The 20,855-nt window shown below is 46.8% G+C and overlaps 1 protein-coding gene and 1 long non-coding RNA gene across 2 annotated transcripts in view; one reads left to right on the top strand and one right to left on the bottom strand.

Moving 5' to 3' along the window:
* Ccdc38 (coiled-coil domain containing 38) overlaps window positions 1-20,855 on the bottom strand; it is a 52,771-nt gene that overhangs the window by 27,579 nt on the left and 4,337 nt on the right. The window contains exons 2-5 of the mRNA XM_016006925.3: window positions 17,119-17,146; window positions 14,098-14,198; window positions 12,487-12,652; window positions 3,497-3,561 (exon numbers count right to left, since the gene is read on the bottom strand). Of these exons, the coding sequence (XP_015862411.1) occupies window positions 3,497-3,561; window positions 12,487-12,652; window positions 14,098-14,198; window positions 17,119-17,137 (351 nt within the window). The 5' untranslated portion in view covers window positions 17,138-17,146. The remainder of the gene's footprint in view (window positions 1-3,496; window positions 3,562-12,486; window positions 12,653-14,097; window positions 14,199-17,118; window positions 17,147-20,855) is intronic.
* Window positions 17,973-19,737, top strand: LOC121823669 (uncharacterized). Its single transcript, XR_006065187.2, has 3 exons — window positions 17,973-18,107; window positions 19,433-19,495; window positions 19,600-19,737. It is a non-coding gene; the product is annotated as an uncharacterized LOC121823669 (long non-coding RNA).

Raw genomic sequence — 20,855 nt, 5'->3', positions numbered from 1 at the left:
AACTGGTCAACAAGCTGAGAATAAGAGACTGTGGAGTGTTCAGCCCTGAATACAACATCTGGATGTCATCAACTTCCCCAAGGCTCAGGGATCATTGCAGAAGAGCCAAAGCCTTGTAACCAGAGTCGGCTATGTGGATGATGTCAAGAACACAGTGTTTTCTAGACACCACAGGAAAATTGCACATATAGAACTCCCAGCAACTACGACAGCATGCATAAGACCTTTGCAAACTCAAAACAAGAGTGTGGTGGGAGACTGGAGGTGGGCATGAAATCTCATCCCCAGCTGAGGAGCTATTGGTGCTTGATAATTGCTGGGAAAAGGAGTCATTTTGCTTTAATGGTCTGACTCTTGGTACAGGGCAGGCCCCACATCCAAGGGTAGTTGGACAACAGAAATTAGACTCAACAGTTTTGTTTTGTTTTTTTTTAAAGGGAAGAACATGACAGTGGGTGGGTGAGGAGGTGAAGGCTGATCTGGAATGAGTTGGGATGTGTGTGAAACTATTGAAATACATGGTATGAAATTCTCAAAGGATAATAAATAGGATTATTAAAAAGAATAAATTTCAGATATAGACAAACGTCCTTTCTACATTGGTTGAGATGACTATATGGCTTTTCATTCCTAATCTGTTGATGTGTATTGTACTTATCCATTTTCAAATGTTAAGCTGCCTTCATATGCTTAGGATAAGCCCTGATTAGCCATATGGATTATCATTTTTGCATATTATTTGATATGTTAAAATTGTTTAGAATGCTTGCTTCTAGCTTCTTTAAGCATTTATTATATTCAGTTAGTTAGTATAGGTGCGTGGGACAGGGACACATGGAGGGCAGAGGACAACTTGTAGAGGTCAATTCTCTCCTTTCTCCACGTGGGGCTCAGATAGTGAACTCAGGCCATCAGGCTTAAAGCCATTGCCTTTGCCCACTAAGCCATCCCGTGGGCCCGGGCTTTCTTTTCTTCTAAAGTCTGTATCCTACTTAGAGATCAGGACAACGTTCTTGTCATATTGAGTGTTGGGGATGTTCCTTCTTCTTACTCAGTTTTATTTAACAGAGTATGTAAAATCAGAATGGTTTTCTCTTAAAATGTCTGGTACACTTAACCAGCGAATGTGGATTTTTCCTTCTTTTGCCTACAAGTTCAATTTTTAGAGTGATATAAAGCTATTTATCTGCTTTCTTCTTGGGTAAGCTTTGTTAGTTTGTAACTTCCCAGGAATCTATTCCATCCATGTCGCGAATTATTGTCATAAAATTGTTCATAGTATAAAATCACAATACATTGACATTTACATTTACATGAGACTTTCATACCCTAAGTCTGCCACAAATAAAATTTTTAAAAAGGAAGGGGTCAGGGGTGGGCAGAGAAAAGGGGGTGAGAGAACCAAGGTAAGGAAGGTGCTTTGAGACCAATTCAGTTTTCGAGAATTAAGTTCCTCATCCCCAATTCTGCGCTCACTACTGACACCAACAGGGGATTCGAGGAACTCCTCAAACAGTTTCCGGTTCCTGGGCGATCTCACAACACTCCTGGGTACAATTTCTTCCAAGGGAAAGAAACATTAAAATCAACCAGAAGAAGAGCCCCAGGAGGCAGGTTCAGAGCAGCTTCTCGACCTTCCTCATGCTGCGACCCTATAATACAGTTCCTCTTGTGGTGACCCCCAACCATAACATTATTTAGTGGCTACTTCATAATTCTAATTTTGCTACCAGTATGAATCGTAATGTAAACATCCAATTATATGACCCCAGGGGTTGTGACCCACATGTTGAGAGCCAATGGCTTAGAGGCACTCCAGATGCAAAGCTTCTGGGACTCCATCCCCCATGGAGTCGGCCTGCGGCTCCATTCCTGCATCTGTAACAATGAACACGGCTGTAGCCAACCAGGGACTCAACTGAGCTTCCCTGGCCGGAGTTTCTTGTGAAACTTCATTCCACAGACATGATTAATTGGCTGACCTGTCTTCAGTCCCCAGACCCTCTCGGTATGACCCCAAACCTCCACATCGTTGGTTTTTCTGACAATGGCCGTCCTAAGACGACAGGTGTGTCCAGCCTCACCTTAACGACATCCTTATGAGGTGTGACGTAGGTCACCTTCTAGAAGACAAGGCCAGAGCCAGGCATTGTTTGGGCAAGATCAATTTTTTTTTTCCAGTTACTGTTTCAGTGATAAATTGACTTTATTATATCACTTGGGGCATGTTATCAACCAGCTTGGGAGATCGGGAAAAATACCAGAGCAGAGGACAAGGCACATTTACTACAAACCCTCTGAACTCCCAGAGAAACTGCCAAGCGCCATCTCCAGGTACCTAGTCAAGACATTAGTTACATCAGCAACTAATGTCTTCTTCGTGGTTTCATGATGAAGGCCAAAGCCACACACAGGAACCAATATTAGCAAACAAAGACACAGGGTTCTCTTCACAGCTGTACGATGGAGTTGTTTATGTGAGCTCTGTTGATGGCAGCTGGCCGTCGTGGGAAAGCATTATTACCTCTGGCCTATCTTCCAAAATGCGTGCTGTGAAATTAGGAAAGATCAGATACGTTTTCCTTTCCTCATAAGCATTCAAGACCTTCACAGCAACAGACCATCTTTAAATGACTGGATCTTGACAACAGAGGCGTGGGCTACAGCTAGTTGATCCTTGTTTGTAATAATTCTCCCACCGTCGTGGGCACAGTGCCTCTGCTCTATCTATGGTAACGTGACGCACGGACAAGGATAATAAATAACATATGTCATATGGCCTGGGTTCTAGTTCAAGGGTTTTGTTTGTTTGTTTGTTTTTTGTTTCCAGAGCTGAGGACCAAACCCAGGGCCTTGCGCTTGCTAGGCAAGCGCTCTATCACTGAGCTAAATCCCCAACCCCTAGTTCAAGGTTTCTGATAGATAAAACCCTCCGTGATTTTATAAGATCTGGTTGGCTATGCTGTGTACTTATTGTTACAGGTGCAGTTGGTACCACAGGTGGACTCTGCAGTCCTTCTAAACCCTGCCTCATTAAATATTAAAATCTGGCTGATTCCCTTTCCCTGTAACAAGCCATTTCGCTCTGGTATGAGTGCGTATAGAGGGAGCGGAAAGATTCTAGAATGTTCTGATTCCCACCATAGTCAATCAGAATGTCAGGAACATCAAATTAGGCTTCTCAAGGGCTATTGAGGCTATTCTCAGACTGAGGGGAAAGAGATCATGGGTCCTCTAGAAATACAGACCACTTCCTGAGTTACTGGCATAGATTACTTAAATGTAAATTCTCCAAGGGGAGGGAATTTTGTAATGGCTCGGCACATAATAAGCATGTACTAAATATTGTTCAAGTGAATAAACACAGGAACGAGCCACTCTGTTCAGCCAATAGATTTGGAGCATGTTATGGAAAAACACACTGCCAGGCTAAGCATCTTACAATACTATGCAAGAAGTCTCCTGGCTAATGGGAGAAAGAAGTTACGTCTATTACCTCAAGTAGAAATCTGTCTCTCTGGTCATTAATAAACTCGTGCAAAGTCCTCTTTCTGTCCGCGCCTGGAGAGAACATTCAAACAGACATAGGTTTAGTTCGCTAGCTCTCACAGACACCGCATGGAACACCGCACTGGCCAAGTTCTCATATACACTGTGTATCCAGACTCGGCAAAGGAGCGGTGCCTTCCAGTGGTTACCCTGGCACTCAAAGGCTGCCACAACAGTAGCCGCCACTTATTTTGTGTCTTGGGACAGTCCAGGAAGCTTTTTTAAGAACTTTAAATACATTATTTGATCACGAATAATTTATTACCATCTTGCCCTCTTTGCATCCTAAAGCCTAGGGATGCCAAATTTTTTGCCCAAGATCCCACAGCTACAAGTGACGGGAGATAAACCTCAAGCCAATGTTGCACAAAGTCAGGCAGACTGCTCTAAAGCTTTCCTAAAATGTGGGATTTTTGCGGATTCTCTGAGAATTTCCTACATGCGACTATTGTATTTTGATCATAGTCGCCTTCACACCTCTCCGTTAGCTTCGCCCAGATCCACCCCCACCTCTCCACCCATCCCAACTTGATGTACTCTTTAAAAAAAACAAAACAAAAAAAAAAAAAAAAACCACACCTTTTTAAAAGCAACTCACTGCGTTCAATCTGTGCTGCGAATATAATCGTGGGTGTGGTCCCTCCACTGGAGGCAGCCGATCCAGCAGGGGCTTTCAGAAAACCCACCCTCCCTGAGAAGTTGCCAGCTGTGGACAGCTTCTCAGTCAGGGAAGCCTCCACCTCCATGCTGGAAAGTTGACGGGTTTGATCTTGCCAGGGGTGCGGTGACCCCGCCATATCTAGGAGACACTACTTTTGCTCCTCTGACCTCTGGCTCCTACAGTCTCTTTGCCCCACTTTCTGCAATGGTCCCCAAGCCTTTAAAGGAACCGAGTGTGCTATACAGTTCCATTTGTGTTTGTAGGCTGACCCAATCTCAATGTCGGACCAGTTTAAACATAATACTGGAGGCCTCAGGCCACATGTCTTTAGAGACCACAAGCCAGGATGAAAAAGATGGCAAGCAGTTTTCCCCTTCAGAAAACGGGATAGGGATTCCAAGAACATTTGAGTTTTCTTCATTTTGGAAAATGCTACATTTCCACATTAACTTTGTGCGGATCCAACAGAACGCGGTGCAGAATAAAGTTTCTTGCTAACCACGGAAATAGAAAGCATTCGTGCTGCCCTGGGAGGCTATGTCTCTCCCCAAAGATGCACTGGTTTCCACCTCTAACTAGCTGGGAGAGATGAGTAAGCCCGCTTTCTCTCCGTGCCTCGGTTTCACCGTCTGTGTGAAGATTGTTCTCCTACCCTCAGCTCACGGCTGTCACCGTGATCTGGTCAGGAAACAGGCACGGGACTACGTGGGTTCCAAGAAGAAGCTTCAAGAGCCCTTAGCTGTGGCCCCCTGCAATGTCCTAGACAGGGACTGTTCCTTCAGCAGAGACCCCCAGGGAAAGAGTCTGAGAATTAAACCTCCGGGACTGGAAGCCACTGAAATTTCAACGTGGCTCATTCTGAAAGCCGAAGGCAGCCTTAGGCTTGCGGGAGCATCCCTCTGTTTCCCAGCGGTGATGGGGAAAGAACTGAGGCTGTCGAAGATGAAACACACAGCAGTTGCTCAACAACTATTAGTTGCTATTATTCAAACAACACACTTGGAATAAATCATTTCATTTGATGATCAATCCATCATAAAAACGACGATAATTGTTATAGTCATTAACCAACACTCCCTGGGAGGTAACCGATGGCGTCAGGCAGGCTTTGACTGGAATTCTGCATCTGCTTAGAGATTCGGGATGACCCAACCTCCTTAGGCTATTATCATCCAGAAAGAGGAGGCAAAGACGCCTGGCAGCAAATTTGTTGTAGATCAAATATGGCACGCCCAGGTAGCGATCAATTAGAGGCAGCTATCTTTTTAATACTTGAAGAGTTGCACAAACTAGAAATCACCGACCTAACAGTGCAGCCTGAAGTTCAGCGCCTTCCACATCATTGGTACTTTATCTGCCTTGCCTGGTGATATCCCTCCTTAACTCCCCCCCCCCCCAGAATATTTTGGGGAGGGAAATCTTGGACTATTTCATCCCTAAGAGCTTTAGTGTGTAACTTTACCAGAGCGTTTAAAAGTAATGCTCCTACCATCCTCACCCCCAGCAAACTGATGATTCCATAACACCATCTCAGAGCCAGCCTGGGTTGCATTTTCCCAGTTGTCTTAAAAAAAAAACGCTGATCTTAAAAATTATATTCTATGGCTGGAGAGATGGCTCAGAGGTTAGGAGCACTGCCTGCTCTTCCAGAGGACCTGAGTTCAATTCCCAGCAACCACATGGTGGCTCACAACCATCTGTAATGAGATCTGGCGCCCTCTTCTGGCCTGCAGGCAAACATGCTGTATACGTAATAAATAAATAAATCTTAATATATATATTCTAAACTCAGACTAGCTTGGCTGTGTGACTCCTTCTAGAGATTCATCTTTTCACATCCCAGCCACCCCCAAGTTTCTTCCACTATGTGTCCCGTAATCCCCACCGTTTATCTGTTCAGGAAGCCAAGCCAATTTCCCCCACACAGGATCTGGCATATGACACCTTTTTTTTTTTTTTTTTTAGATTTATTTATTTATTATGAATACAGTGTTCTGCCTGCATGTTTGCCTGCAGGCCAGAAGAGAGCACCTGATCTCACTACAGATGGTGGTGAGTCACCACGTGGTGGCTGGGAATTGAACTCAGGACCTTTGGAAGAGCAGCCAGTGCTCTTAACCCCTGAACCATCTCCCGAGCCCATGACATCTTGATAATGATGTTTCACATGGCCCTCAACCCCTCATCTTAACTTCATTAGATTCTCATTCAATTTATTCTCTCTCTCTCTCTCTCTCTCTCTCTCTCTCTCTCTCTCTCTCTCGTGTGTGCGTGCATGTGCATGTGTGCATGCTCACACATGCATGTGTGGTGTATGGGGGGGGCAGGATGTGCATGCTCCTGGGCCCACAAGCAGAGGCCAGAGGAGGACACTGGGTGCCCTGCCTTAACGTTCTTTACCTCATTCCCTTGAGACAAGTTCTCCCTTCGAACCTGAAGTTGGCTAACTGCAGGCAAGCCCCGGTCATCTTCCTGTCTCCTCCCCACCCCACACACCCAGCGCTGCGGTTACATACTCGGGTGTGACCATGCCCGGATATTTATGTGGGTGCTGGGGATTTGGACTCAGGTGTTCATGCTTGTGAGCCTTTTCTCCAACCCTACTCTAATATTTTTAATAGGGAAGAATGCCACTGCTAATAGAAGCTTTCATTTGCTCACATAAGTAGGACCAACCCAGCTGAAAACAAATTTCAATGTCCGTAACCTATTAATTCAGACGACTTAACATGGTCCTGGCTGGCTGAACTGATGGGATTTGATCCTCCCACTGGAATAAGACGCATTGTCCCCATGACTCTTCTAGCTATCAGAAAGGCTTTTCAGCAGTGAGACTGAAGCCCCTTCCAAAACACCTCCATCCCGCATGGGTGTTTTGAAGCCCAGTAAGAGATATCTGAGCAGACGGAGCCTGCTTCAGAGCCCATACAGAGATGTGGATGTGTTTGTTTTTTTTTGATAGGGTCTCACGTAACCCCTGCTGACCTCAAACTTGCTCTAGAGCAAAGCATGACCCCAAACTCTGATTCTCCTGCCCCTACTTTCTGAGTCCTGGCATTATAGAAGCGCACCACCACATCTGGTTTCCAGGTGTTGCCTTTAAAGGCAAAGGCAAAGTCTGACTGTTACTGTGTAGAGAACGAACAGGTGTAAGGAAACCAGTCTGCCTGTGGCACTTAGGTATCTGCATATTTCCTTTAACGGTGACCTAGCCATTCACCACTAGTGCTAACACAGAAATACCAGAATCCAGGCCCCCAAGTGGGGCCACTGGCTTATTCTGCTCCCATATAGGTTTATCTATCTATCTATCTATCTATCTATTTATTTATTTATTTTATCAGAATTCATGCAAGGATCATAAGGCTGAAGTAAAATGACTTCACTCAAATCAGTTCATGGTTAGAGCTACAACAGAGAAGTGTCTTTAATTGAAAATTGCGGGTTGGGGATTTAGCTCGGTGGTAGAGCGCTTGCCTAGCAAGCGCAAGGCCCTGGGTTCAATCTTTAGCTCAAAAAAAAAAAAAAAAAAAAAAAAAAAAGCCAGGCAGAGGCAGGTGGATCTCTGTGAGTTCAAGGCCAGCCTGGTCTACAAAGCCAATTCCAGCACAAGCACAAAGCTACACAAAGAAACCCTGTCTTGAAAACAAAACAAAACAAAACAAACAAACAAACAAACAAACAAAAAGCCAGGAGGTGGTGGCTCACTCAGGAGGCAGAGCCAGGTGATCTCTGTGAGTTCAAGGCCAGCCTGGTCTACAAAGCCAATTCCAGGACAGGCACAAAGCTACACAAAGAAACCCTGTCTTGAAAACAAAACAAAACAAAACAAACAAACAAACAAACAAACAAAAAGCCAGGAGGTGGTGGCTCACTCAGGAGGCAGAGCCAGGTGATCTCTGTGAGTTCAAGGCCAGCCTGGTCTACAAAGTGAGATCCAGGACAGGCTCCAAAACACCACAGAGAAATCCTGTCTCGAAACCCTCCCCCCCAGAAAAGGAAAATTCCATATTGCTTGTCTGCAATCAGCTACATTGTTGACAGAGCCTCGGATAGTGTGTGAAATTTCTACTCTTTCCTCTTGAGGAGCCTGTCCTATGTAAAGGGCACTGGCCTACTCAAGCATGGCTCTGGCAGGCCCCGCCCTTCTCCCTGATTCCCTCTGCCTTGCTAAAAAAAAACCATTAGATTTCATTCCTAAAGCTAGCCACCAAGGTCTAGTCTCTTATTTGGCCACTTCCTCCTCCTGAGGCTTCCAAGGTCCAGCTACTGAAGTACTGAAGTCCAGCCATCAGAAGCCCCCTTTGGCTAACCTAAATTAGCATGCTCAATTAAAACTAATCACCTCCTCCCAACACGGGGTTTCCTGCTTTACCTTTATTTATTTTCTTTTGAAGATTTATTTATTTATTATGTATATAGTGTTCTGCCTGCATGTATGTCTGCAGGCCAGAAGAGGGCGCCAGATCTCATTACAGATGGTTGTGAGCCACCATGTGGTTGCTGGGAATTGAACTCAGGACCTCTGGAAGAGCAGTCAGTGCTCTTAACCTCTGAGCCATCTCTCCAGCCCCCTGCTTTACCTTTATAAACCACCATTTTCCTATGGGCCATGTCTGTCTCCTGTCTATTCAGAAGCAGTCTCTGTCCTTCCGGGACAAATATCCCTGTGTCCCCTTCTCCCTCATCCTCTATCTCCTCTACCACCGCATCGTAGCCCATTCCAACACAGACCTCCCCTTTTCCTCCTCTTAAAAATAACTTTATATGCCATGCTTTATTGATACTCATGGGAGACCTGCCCTTTCCTGGATGCAGATGGAAGAGGAGAGGATTGGGGGGTGGGAGCAGGAGAGGAAATGGGGCGGGGGGAAGGACTGGGAGGGAACCAGGGGAGAGACTTCAGCCAGGATGTATAAAATAAATAGATGAATTAAAAAAATTACACCCGCAAGATCATTTGCTGCTGCTGTCTGCCTGATTCAGAAAGCAGCCACTTTAACTTTTCTGCTTAATAAAGGATCTCTCTGTGAAAACAGATGTTTGGGTGTGGTTTGTGCCTAACCCAGGGTCCTGAAAGGAGCCCCTGGTGTGTGTGTGTGTGGGGTCTCCTTCACGATGGCATTCACCCTTAACAGGCCAGAACCATCCCATTCCACAGCAACGACACAAAGCAGGACTGATAACCTGTAAAGCTGTGGTTTCTAGTTATCTGAGGACTGTTGGGGCGGCAAGGTGTGGTGTTTGAATGTAACAGGCCCCCATAATCTCATAGGGAGTGGCACTATTAGGAGGTGTGGCTTTGTTGGAGTGGGTGTGGCCTTGCTGAAGGAAGTGTGTCACTGTGGGGGTGGGCTCTGCAGTTTCCTATGCTCAGGATACCGTCCCGTGTCTCAGTCAACTTCCTGTTGACTGTAAGATGTAGGACTCTCAGCCACGACTCCAGCACCACGGCACGCTGCCATGCTCCCCATCATGATGATAATGGAATGAACCTCTGAAACCACAAGCGAACCACCCCAATTAAATGTGCTCTCTATAAGAGTTGCCGTGGTCATGGTGTCTCTTCATAGCAATAGAAACCCTGACTAAGACGTAAGGATTGTTGCAGTCAGCTCATTTGCACAGAACTGTAGACATGTCACTTGCCACTGTAGATATTCTTGATGGCCCAAGATGCAGCACAGAGGCGCAAGATGGAACCCAGGTGTCTCTTAGACCTGATGCTATAGCTGTACCCTAACTATTGCCTGCCATTCATTTCCTGTTGTCCAGTCACACACACATCAACAAGACGGTCTAAATCAATTAATGTGGCTTGCTGCTTCTTTTTTAAAGATGGATTTGGGGCCTGGAAACTTGGCTCAGGGACTAAGAGCACTTGTTGCTTTGGCAGGGGATCCAGGCACAATTCCCAACACCCTCACAATTGGTTGTTAACCCTAGTCCCGATGGATCTGACACCCTCTTACATACATACAGGCAAAACACTTATACACACAAAATAAAATAAATAAACCAAAGTTTTTTTTTTTTTAAGATTTATTTATTTTTATTTTATATGTAAAATGCTTTTCCCCCTGCAGGTAGGTCTGCGCACCACATACTTGCCTGGCTCCCGAAGCAGCCAGAAGAGGGTGCCTGATGCCCTGGAACTGGAGTTACAGGCAGTTGAGAGCCTCCACCCGGGTGCTAGGAACAGACTCTGGGTCCTCTGGAAGAGCAGCAAGGCTCTTCTGCTGAGCTAAGACAGCCCCTCTTTTTCCCTAAGATATGTTTATTTATTTTCATGTGTATGAATATTTTTGCCTGCATTCATGTAAATGCACGACATGCTTGCTGGGTGCCAGAAGGGGTCAGAAGAGGGCATTACATCCATTCAGACTGGAGTTACAGCTGGTGGTGAGCCACGATGAGGATGCTGGGAACGGAACCCCAGCCTCTGCAATAGCCACAAGTATTCCTGACTGCTAAGCCATCTCTCCAGCCTCGTGGCCTGCTTTCTCTACGGGAGTCGAGGAACTCAACATTCCTTTCCTTGCTGGCCACCCTGATCTTATGAGCTGCAAAGCGCTTCATTTGCAGGCGCGTCTTTCTTCTTCTTCTTCTCCTTCTCCTTCTCCTTCTCCTTCTCCTTCTCCTTCTCCTTCTTCTTCTTCTTCTCTTCCTTCCTTCCTTCCTTTTTTCTTCCTTTCTCCCTTCCTTCCTTCCTTCCTTCCTTCCTTCCTTCCTTCCTTCCTTCCTTCCTTTCTTTCTTTCTTTCTTTCTTTCTTTCTTTCTTTTCTTCCTTTTCCCAGAGCTGAGGACCGAACCCAGGGCCTTGCACTCTGCCACTGAGCTAAATCCCCAACCCCTGCAGACGGTCTCTTCTTGACCTGTGGCGTACAGGAAATGCTTAGGACGTGTCTGATCACCAGGCCTGGTTTCACAATGACAGACAAGCTTCTCTCACCATATCAGCTTTCCTGCTGCTGCATGTCTGAGTCATGTGTAGTGAACCAGCAAAGCTCCCCCATCCTTAGGAAGTGTCTGGGTTTCCACACCTCAAATGGCGAGAGCCGCTGCTTTGTTAGCACCCACCTTCTCCAGTGCCAACACCGTTATTTTGACAGTGACTTCCTTGTTTCTCAAAAGCAGGGGAAGAAGTAATGATCTTGGGGGAAGTGTAATTTTATTTAAGCTGCTCTCTTCTGGCTCTCAAGCCTGTTGCAAAGCTCTTCCCTGCCATATTGTAACAGGCCCCAGAACTTTGCATCAGTGATGCCATGTTAGCGGCACCATTCTGCTGTGGGATGTTCTGTATGGCAAATGTGTTGCTCTGATTGGTCAATAAATAAAACACTGATTGGCCCATGGCTAGGCAGGAAGTATAGGCAGGACTAACAGAGAAGAGAAATAAAAGAACAGAAAGGCAGAAGGAGTGACTGCCAGCTGCCACCAGGACAAACAGCATGTGGAGATGCCGGTAAGCCACGAGCCATGTGGCTAGGTGTAGATTTATGGAAATGGATTGATTTGGGCTATAAGAACAGTTGGCAAGAAGCCTGCCATGGCCATACAGTTTGAAAGCAATAGAAGTCTCTGTGTTTACTTGGTTGGGTCTGAGCGGCTGTGGGACTGGCGGGTGACAAAGATTTGTCCTGACTGTGGGCAAGGCAGGAAAACTCTAGCTACACCATTCTGACCTGAAAACCCAGCACGCAGGCCCCAACCCCTGACAAAATGAGAACAAGGACCTAGTCCACGGTTCTAGAAAAGTCTACAGATAAGAAGTCCCTAAATGTGCTAACCTTGTTTTTCGGCTTCTGTACTTCCCGCTTCTTGCTAACGGAAGTGTGCCAACCAGGCTGTGGTTTTTTTTATACGTACAAGACCAAGAGCTGTGAGTCTTGGGGCTGCACGATTTGGGCAAGTCCCCCATGCAGCTGCTGGCCAGCAATAAAGACTTTCTTTTTGGCTTTAAGAATGTCTGTGTTGGCTGGCCAGTGGTGGTGCATGCCTTTAGTCCCAGCAGAGGCAGGTGGATCTCTGAGTTTGAGGCCAGCCTGGTCTATAGAGTGAGTTTCAGGACAGCCAGGGCTACACAGAGAAACCCTGTCTCAAGCTCCCTCCCCCCAAAAAGAGTGTCTGTGTTGTGGTCTCTGGCTGCCTTATCCTGAAATAACGCAGCAGCAGCATAGATTCTGTCTCTCTCATGGCCAGAAAATCTCCCAAACCCATGACGAATAGCAAAGATCAAAAATAAAATTTTAACACCAAGAGTAACGTTGACTTACCTTCTGTCAGTCTCAAAATAAGAGTGGGATCCAAACCCAGACTTTCGTAGGAGCCGCCACCTGCCTCAGCATAAAAAGTCAGCTGGCCGAGGTGTGAGCGACTCTTCATCCGAGATGAAAACGTAGTCTTTTGGTAGATTTTCATGCTGCGGTTCATGAGTCTTTCCTGCCCAAGGGGCAAAAGCACAAAAGGAATTTTGACACACCCAAGTACCATATTGTCATAATAGCGATCATATGTATTCGGCAAAGACCTTTGGCCTTAGGCAGCTTGGGGGGAGCTCACCCTGGAGGCGGTGTCCACAGCATCCCTTTCTTTTGTTGTTAGGGAGACAAGGAAGAGCATGCTTCAAAGGTTGTTCCTTTAATAAACTATCTCAGAGACAGGAAAATGTCTTTCCAGATTAAATGCGGGGAAAACAGGGAAACCCCAAAGGTTGGCTTGCTGGGACTGAAAACTTAAGAGGGGGTGAACCTCCACAGAAGGCAGTGAAAACCCATCCTCTGGATTCCTTTTAGCTTCTCTCTGTTTAATATTAAATTATACTCAACAAAAGTACACATCGCCTGGAGAAAAGCCACCCCAGGTTTTTCTATACAGCAATGTTTCTAGATATTTCATTCATTATACCTAGGGCTAAAAGAGTCCTTTCATCAGTCACCTTTGGGAAGAAAAGTTGAATCTCAGGCTCACTACTGATTTAACTTTATTCCAGATTACTCTAAAAATAATCCTCCTGGCCTCTCCACTCCTTCTCTCTTCTCCTCTCTCCCCAGAGCACATATAGACTTGTTTATCCATCACAGCTTTGGGATTATTCTTAAGGACTCAACTCCCATCACCACGGTGAATTCTCCATCTCTCCCGGCTTTCACCGTTTCTTTTCCCGACAACAGGGCTGACCGCTCTGTTTCCTTTACACGTCTCTGATTCTATGACCTGTCTGTCAGTTCTCAGGTGTTACCTGTTCCCACTTTTATTTCGTGCTTGGCCAATGATGCAGGACGTCATCCTTGCAAGGCAGCCCCGATTTCAGAAATGTAGCACTATGAAAACTGTGGGTGTCTGACGGGTTAAGTAGGGTGGACCATGCCTGTTACGCTGGAATGGGTAATGGCGTAGCTGCCTTCCCCCACTAGGTGGCGATCTCTGAAGGTCCCTGTCCTCTGTGTGCACAATCTTGCCGATGACCACAGGCCAGGTGTCAGTATCCATCATGTCCTTTTGTTTGTTTGTTTTTTCAAGACAGGATTTCCCTGTGCAACAGCCCTGGCTGTCCTGGAACTCACTCTGTAGACCAGGCTGGCCTCAAACTCACAGAGATCCTCCTGCCTCTGCCTCCAGAATGCTGGGAGTAAAGATAGGCACCACCCAGCGTGGCCCTGACACCATATCTTAACCCATAAAAACTGGTAAGAACTATGGCAAAAAGGTCATGATTTTGGGTTGGGGATTTAGCTCAGTGGTAGAGCGCTTGCCTAGCAAGTGCAAGGCCTTGGGTTTGATCTTCAGCTCCCCCCCCAAAAAAAAAAACAAAGAGAGAGAGAGAGAAAGAAAAAAAGCGCATGATTCTAACCTTTTAGGGACTTCGATCTTAATAAAAACCTTACCTTTTTCTTTGCAGCCATTTCATTTTCTTTGAATAGGAAGAGATCTTTGAAAAAGATCTTGTAGGGTCGTTCTTTTTTGATCGCGTCATCTTGGATTCTATCTGAAAGGAGAGAAAGAAATGAAAGAAAGGAGGGGTGGGGGGGGGTAGGAAGGAATTGTTAGTCCATCTAATGAGGAACGAGGCTTATTAAGTCTCCCACTAGCTGGAGTAGAGAAATGGGAAGCAGGGGTCTCTGAGAAGGTGGGGTGTGGATGCAGCTTGCCCTCCAGTTGAAACTCGAGATATAGGTCTTGGGTCTCCTGGGTAAGAGCCCATCATCTATATCACAAGCTTAGGGCTCAGCGCCCTGGAAGACCTGGACCACAGCTAAGGAGTCTTTAGTAGAACAACGAGATCACACTCGGAGATGTGGAGATGACTTTGGGTCAGCCAGCCACCAGCAGGGATGTGATGTGGTGTGGCCGCTTTGGAACACGTCTGCCAGCTCCTTGGAAAGTTGAGCATAGAGTTACCGTATGATGGACCCATTGAAGGCTGAGTGCAAGGTGGCTGGCCCATGAGAAGAGGTATCACATCTTGGGGACACATCTGGTGAAAGCAGGGGAAGTTGCGGTTGATTCCTTGGGGCCCTGCAGGGCTCAAGATGTCAAGAAAGCAGGTGGTATTGTAGGTCTCATAAGGTGGCAAGGCCTGGATCCGGGGAGAGCAGTAATGTTCCCGGGAAAGCCTGGGCCACAGGCTAGGGCTCAGCCAAGGAAGACAATGGCGCAGGGCTGGAAGCCATGGTGGTTAAGTTCATGTGTTAATTTGCCTGGTCTGTGCTTTGCCCAGATTAAATGTATTTTGGGGGGTGGATTTGTGAGAGGTTTTCCGGGCGACTTTAGCATTCAAATTGGTAAGGTCAGAAAAGAAGGCTGCCCCTTCCAATATGCATGGGCATCAACCAATCCACAGAGGGCCTGAGGACAATGGCTGAGGAGGGAGAATAGCCACCCGCCCCCCCCCTCTCTCTCTCTCACACACACACACACACACACACACACACACACACACACACACACGGAGGGTGTCTTGCTGTCTGAACTGGATCGTTTCACCTCTTAGCTCCACCCATGCTGAACAGATTGGGGCTGATACCGTCACCTCAACTGGGCTCAGGCCTTTGCACTGGACTGGCCTCTAACACCAGCTTTCCTGGGTCTCCGGCTTGCAGTGCTCTCCACAGTCATGTGAGCCCCTTTGCCTTCCCACTGACTGGCTCTGTATTCTGGATCTGAGGACATGACCTTGCCTGAGCCCATCCTGTGTCCCTTACCACAGAACAAGGATGGATCCCCGCTATCCAATGGGGCCACTGATAGTCTCAGAGGGAAGTAATTGGCAGGCTGGACATAGCCTGCTCATACTCTCCCCAGCTAGTCTCCCATACGGACACTAGTTGCATTTACTTGGGGTGGGGGTTGTTTTGAGTTTTGAGACAGAGTCTCACTATGTAGCCCTTGGTTGTCCCAGGACTCACTCTGTAGACCAGGCTAAGTCTCAAACTCACAGAGATCCGCCCGCCTTTGCCTCCCAAGGGCAGGGATTAAAGGAGTGTACTACCACAAATAGCATTTGAGATGGACCATCAATCCATGGCTCTTTCTTTTCTTTTTGAAAATAGGTTCCTATTTTCAGGTTCTGGGTAGACTGATCTGGGGAGGGACAAAATTAATATTGCACCCCGAATAACACCTTATACCCACAGTGTATACTAGAATCCATCCCAGCCTCCTGCCTGATCCTTCTGCAGGCTGTGGAGCAACATGAACCTTGGGCACACGATCTACAGCTTGCCACTCGGGCATCAGAGTCACTAGCTGGACCCAAGCTCAGCTGTATTCCTCCTGGGCTGCCTGACTGTCAGTGTGCCGTGGAAGCTGTGACAGTACTGCAAACCTCTTTGGCTGGAGATTCTCTCCTTTTCTTCTCCATCTCTGAGAGAATAGAGCCACATTGAAGCTGATGGTTTCTGATTCCGCCACTGTCGTCAAGCTTGTTAATTCTAATGAATTCCAGCGAAGAGCATGCCTAGAGAGTGCCCACCACCCATGTAGGCGTTAAATCTTCGTCAGATTTGGAAGTGAAAATCAAGCGATTCCTTGCGTCAGGGCACGGGAACTCCCTGTCTATCATGAAGTGGGAGGATGAGGGGAGAAGATGGCGGAGGAAAGAAGGTAGATACCCGCAGAGCTCAGTATCTCCCATCCTGTCCTTCCTCATGACAGTAACAGGGTTAACTGTTCTAGCCATAAACGCTAAATCAGTCCAGCTAACCGTCCATGACAAGTTAATGCACTCAGACTAACCCAAACTTCTCAGCATGGCATGTGGCCCCCTAGTCACCACAGAGCCTAATCATACCAGATTACATAGAGCAAGAACACACTGATATGATTTTTAGCACCCGAATTCACAGATGTCTGCAAAAACTGGGGTGTGTTTTTGTCTCCTGGTCCGGTCCAAAGAAAATGAAACACACCTTTTAAAAATCCTGTAGATGCGCCAGCGGTGGAGGCGCTCGCCTTTAATCCCAGCAGCACTCAGGAGGCAGAGCCATGTGGATCTCTGTGAGTTCAAGGCCAGCCTGGTCTATAGAGTGAGATCCAGGACAGGCACCAAAACTACAGAGAAACCCTGTCTTGAAACAACAACAACAACAAAATCCTGCAGACGCAAGCTAATATGCTCAACATAAAATATATACCCATAATAAAATCTTAAATAGTCTCTGTATAGGGACTGGAGCCACGACTCATCCACTGAGAGCTTGAACTGCTCTTTCAGAGGAATTGAGTTGGGATCCCAGTATCCATGTTGGGTGGCTAACAACTAACTGCCTGATACTCCAGCGCCCTTTTCTCACCTCTTTAGACACCTTTACTCACGTGCACGGACACACACACACACACACACACACACACACACACACACACAAAAGAACAAAACAAGTATTGCGACATTTCAGTTGTGAGCCTACCCTTTATTGACTGATCCATCTCTCCAACCTGAAAAACAAGATAAATTATTTAAAAAAAAAAAACTTGTATATATTGCATAAAAATATCTAAATTCAGCTATCAGTGGCTTCCTGGCTTTTACATCCATGACCACACAAACTCCTGCACCCAGCAATTCTAATTCCAGGAACTTACACCCCAGAAAATAACCAACCCTGAGAGCAAAAAAAACCCGTGTGTGCTATAGTGTCCGTGGAGTGCCATTTAGTAACTTGGGAGCTGACTGAGTAGCTGTGGCATACCATAACCTAAACTGCTCCATGATCTTTAGCATGATGCTGGGGTCACTCTTTACCTGGCGTCCATTTATTGTAAGTCAAAAGGGGGGGGGGAAGCGATGACTCAGAAGATAAAGACACTTTCCAGCAAGCCTGAGGACCAGAGTTCGAATCCCAGGGACTACATGACAGGGGAGAGCTGAATCCCACAGGTTGTCCTCTGACCTCCACACATGTACACATGCAAAATCAATCAATCAGTCAATCAATCAATCAATCAATCAATCAATCAATCAGTCAATATACTTCCAAAGTGTAGGTAGGGATGGTGTACCGACTTCATGTGGTGACCCACAGAGGCTATCTAGCGAGACCTTACTCAGGGTCAGAGAATCTGAGCTTGCTTTACCCAGCAGGGTTGCGTAAGGAGATGATTTGGCCACCGTCGTGGTTACCAAGTGTTTGGAAGGGTCTACACTCGGCTGTACGGTGTGCTTTGATCTTGCAAGGGGGCGGTCTTTTGCCTCGCCCCTTGGTATATTATAAAAGGTCTTCTGAATAAACCTCTGGGCGACTGGGTATTGACCCAGGGCTCTCCCGAAGCTATCCTATGGTCTCTTTCTATCTTTCTACCTGAGGTTCCCTCATTTCTCTTTCCTCCACCCAAGAACCCTTCGTAAGGTGGCAGCAGGTCGGAGCTGGTCTCCCACGGTCCCCCACAACTTTACTCGGTAAGCCACCGACTTCTAAACCAAAATGCCTGTAAGCCCTTCCGGAATCTTCACCCCTTCAGGGTGACAGACTTCCTTCCGGTTTGCCTGCCCAACACTGAAGGCGACTCAGGCCCATTGAGGGGTAGGAAAAATCCCTGCCCCTTGGAGTTCCTTTGTTCGGGAGATGTCCTGCACAGGGATTCCCCACCCCCACCCCACCCCCACCGTTTTGGCCCCAGAACCGCCATGGTCTCCGGTCTCCAGCTAAGGCTTGTGAATGGATGCTTCCGGGTCTAAGTCCTATCGCCAATCGCTTCGAAATTTGTCCAAATGAGCTCCCTCATCCAGGTTTGCGAGCATTGCATTCCCGTCCCCTCCCCTGCTTCTGCCTGCTGGCATCTCATGCTCTCGCTCAGCAGCTTTCCCACTTTCTCCCACCTGCTGCTTCTGTCTCCGTACCCTCCTTCCCTCCCTCCCTCCCTCCTGCTGCTGATACCAAAGCCTTGTCAGTCCCGCAGGCTTAGGGTGTCTACAAGCAGGACCCCTCCCTCTGCCCGGAAGCGTCTAAACCCCGCCCCCCACTCCCACCCCTACCCCTACCCCCACCCCCCACACACCCGCACCGCCCCATGAAAATTTTTCGTCTTTCTGTTAGAAAGTCCTGCCTACTTTGTGTGTATGGATGGAAATGTGGCCATGGTATGCTTGTATTTGACTGGCTTCGAGTGCTTGAGACTACATGTTCCATGTGTCTTGGTAACAGCTCAGATATGCTCACAAGATAGCTGCTTGAGCTCAGATTTTTGTAATGACTGAAAAAAGTTATTTTATGCTGTTCTACCTTATTATAAAGAAAAACAGGGAGGAAAATGGGTATGGTTAAAAATCTGTAACAAAAGTTAGCTTAAAACTGGTAAAACCATTAAGAACAACCGCATGGCCAGTCATCATTAAGAACAACCACGTGGGCAGTCATCATTTGGACTAGGGACAGGGAAGAGGGAGGTCATATGGCTTTACCACCATCTTAGATAGAGGTGACCAGGTGGAAATGGGTCCATCAGGAGATATTAGGTCTCCAAGGTGTTTTGGATTGGGATAGGTTTCTGTGTGATAATTCCTGTCCTGTCCTAAAAGCAAGGTTTATAAAAGATAGGATTTAAAACAATGCTGGTTTGCTGATGTATTAAAGCTGTGCCTCCATGCATTCATGTACAGGGATGTATTTTGCTGGCATCGAGACTCTGTAATCTAAGAGTAATCCCCTTAATATTGGTTAAAAATAAACAAACACTGAATTGTTTGCAAATGTTAAAACTTGGTTTTGCCTTATTGTATCTTAGGACCACAGCTGAAAACCAGAGACTGAAATATCCCTTCTAATCTTCTTGCTTTTACTAACATTGGTAAGCTGTGACTGATTGGGCAAACTGTATGTCCATATTTAACTTGTATATGCTCTCAAATTTAAGCCTAAACAACATTTATCTAACTCAGCTATACCTAACAGATAATTATAGCCTGATCCTCAAGTACTTCAGAGACCTGAGAATATGACATTTTAATAAAAAGCTTCTCATGACTGAGATGCACCAGCTCCTGGCAGCAGCATCCTATACCTCCCCCAAGGCCACAGAAGAACTTCCACCTGGAAGCTTGCTTTAAGTGTGGCAAAGCCAGCCACGAAGCAAGACAGAAGAAAAAAAAACTGCTTTGCACTTTAAACCGCTGCCAAGACCCTGCCCAGACTGGACAATGGGACATTGGGGGTTCGATTGCCCCACTTTGCCCAGACAAGGTAGGTCACACTCCCCAAATTCCTACCCCACAGGCAAGTCTGTCAGATCTTCTGGACTTGGCAGCTGAAGACTGGTACTGCCTTTGGGACTTCTGTCCCTAATGACCATGGAGAAACCGGGGACTGCCTGGGTAGCTGATGGTGTTTGATGACTAGGGTACTTATAAATTGATAGAGTACCGACTACAAACAGTTTCCAGAAGTTCTTAAATTTCTGTGGATTTTACCGGCCCCAGCTTTTAGAGACAGGTTAGCTTTAGAGAGGGTATGGAAACATGCAGGTGTCTTCAACTCCGTTCCTCCCCCACTCCTCAGCCTCTCTTCCTCCTCCTTCACTCACTCAACCTCTTCCATTCAGTAAATTTCCTCTGGTTGCCCTCTGAGTACAGACTTAAAGGTGTGTTTCATCGGGCTGAAACCAGGCCCTCGGAAAAATGTTCACACCTTTTAACCCAAAGCCATAGCCTTTTGCTGTGACACCAAGATGTAAATCTGTTCCCGTTGTTTTACAGACACCTGCAGGCTCCCTCACAGGTCTACCCCTCTCCTTGTGCCAAGGCCAACCCGCAGGGGGTCCTCCAGATACCTCCTGCACCAACCAGGCAAACCTCTCCAGACTGGAGGGCATATCTGCTCTTTGGTCTGGCTCATTTGCCCTTGCCTGCTCTGTACAACCAGGGCACATCTCCATTCCATTCTTTCCCCACAGCTAGTCCCATTCATAGGGCCAGTGTTAATAATCTGTTTATCTCCTAGCAACCTGCCTCCTCAGGAAACAGGTTCCTGGGGTCTCCAGGATGGCAGCCAACCAAATGCTTCTTCACCCACATCTCCCACTGAGTGTGAGCCCACTGACTCCCGGCTTCCCCCACCCCCCATATCGACCCTTGCCAACAGGAAGCAGCCAGACTTGAACCAGCGTCCATAAATACCTGAGAAGGTAGGGATGTTGGGGATCTCCCCTGGAG

This window comes from Peromyscus maniculatus, chromosome 18 (genome assembly GCF_049852395.1).
Source record: "Peromyscus maniculatus bairdii isolate BWxNUB_F1_BW_parent chromosome 18, HU_Pman_BW_mat_3.1, whole genome shotgun sequence".
NCBI classification, from domain to species: domain Eukaryota; kingdom Metazoa; phylum Chordata; class Mammalia; order Rodentia; family Cricetidae; genus Peromyscus; species Peromyscus maniculatus.
The sequence above is the reverse complement of the archived record's forward strand: the minus strand, read 5'-3'. Positions and strand labels throughout refer to the sequence as shown.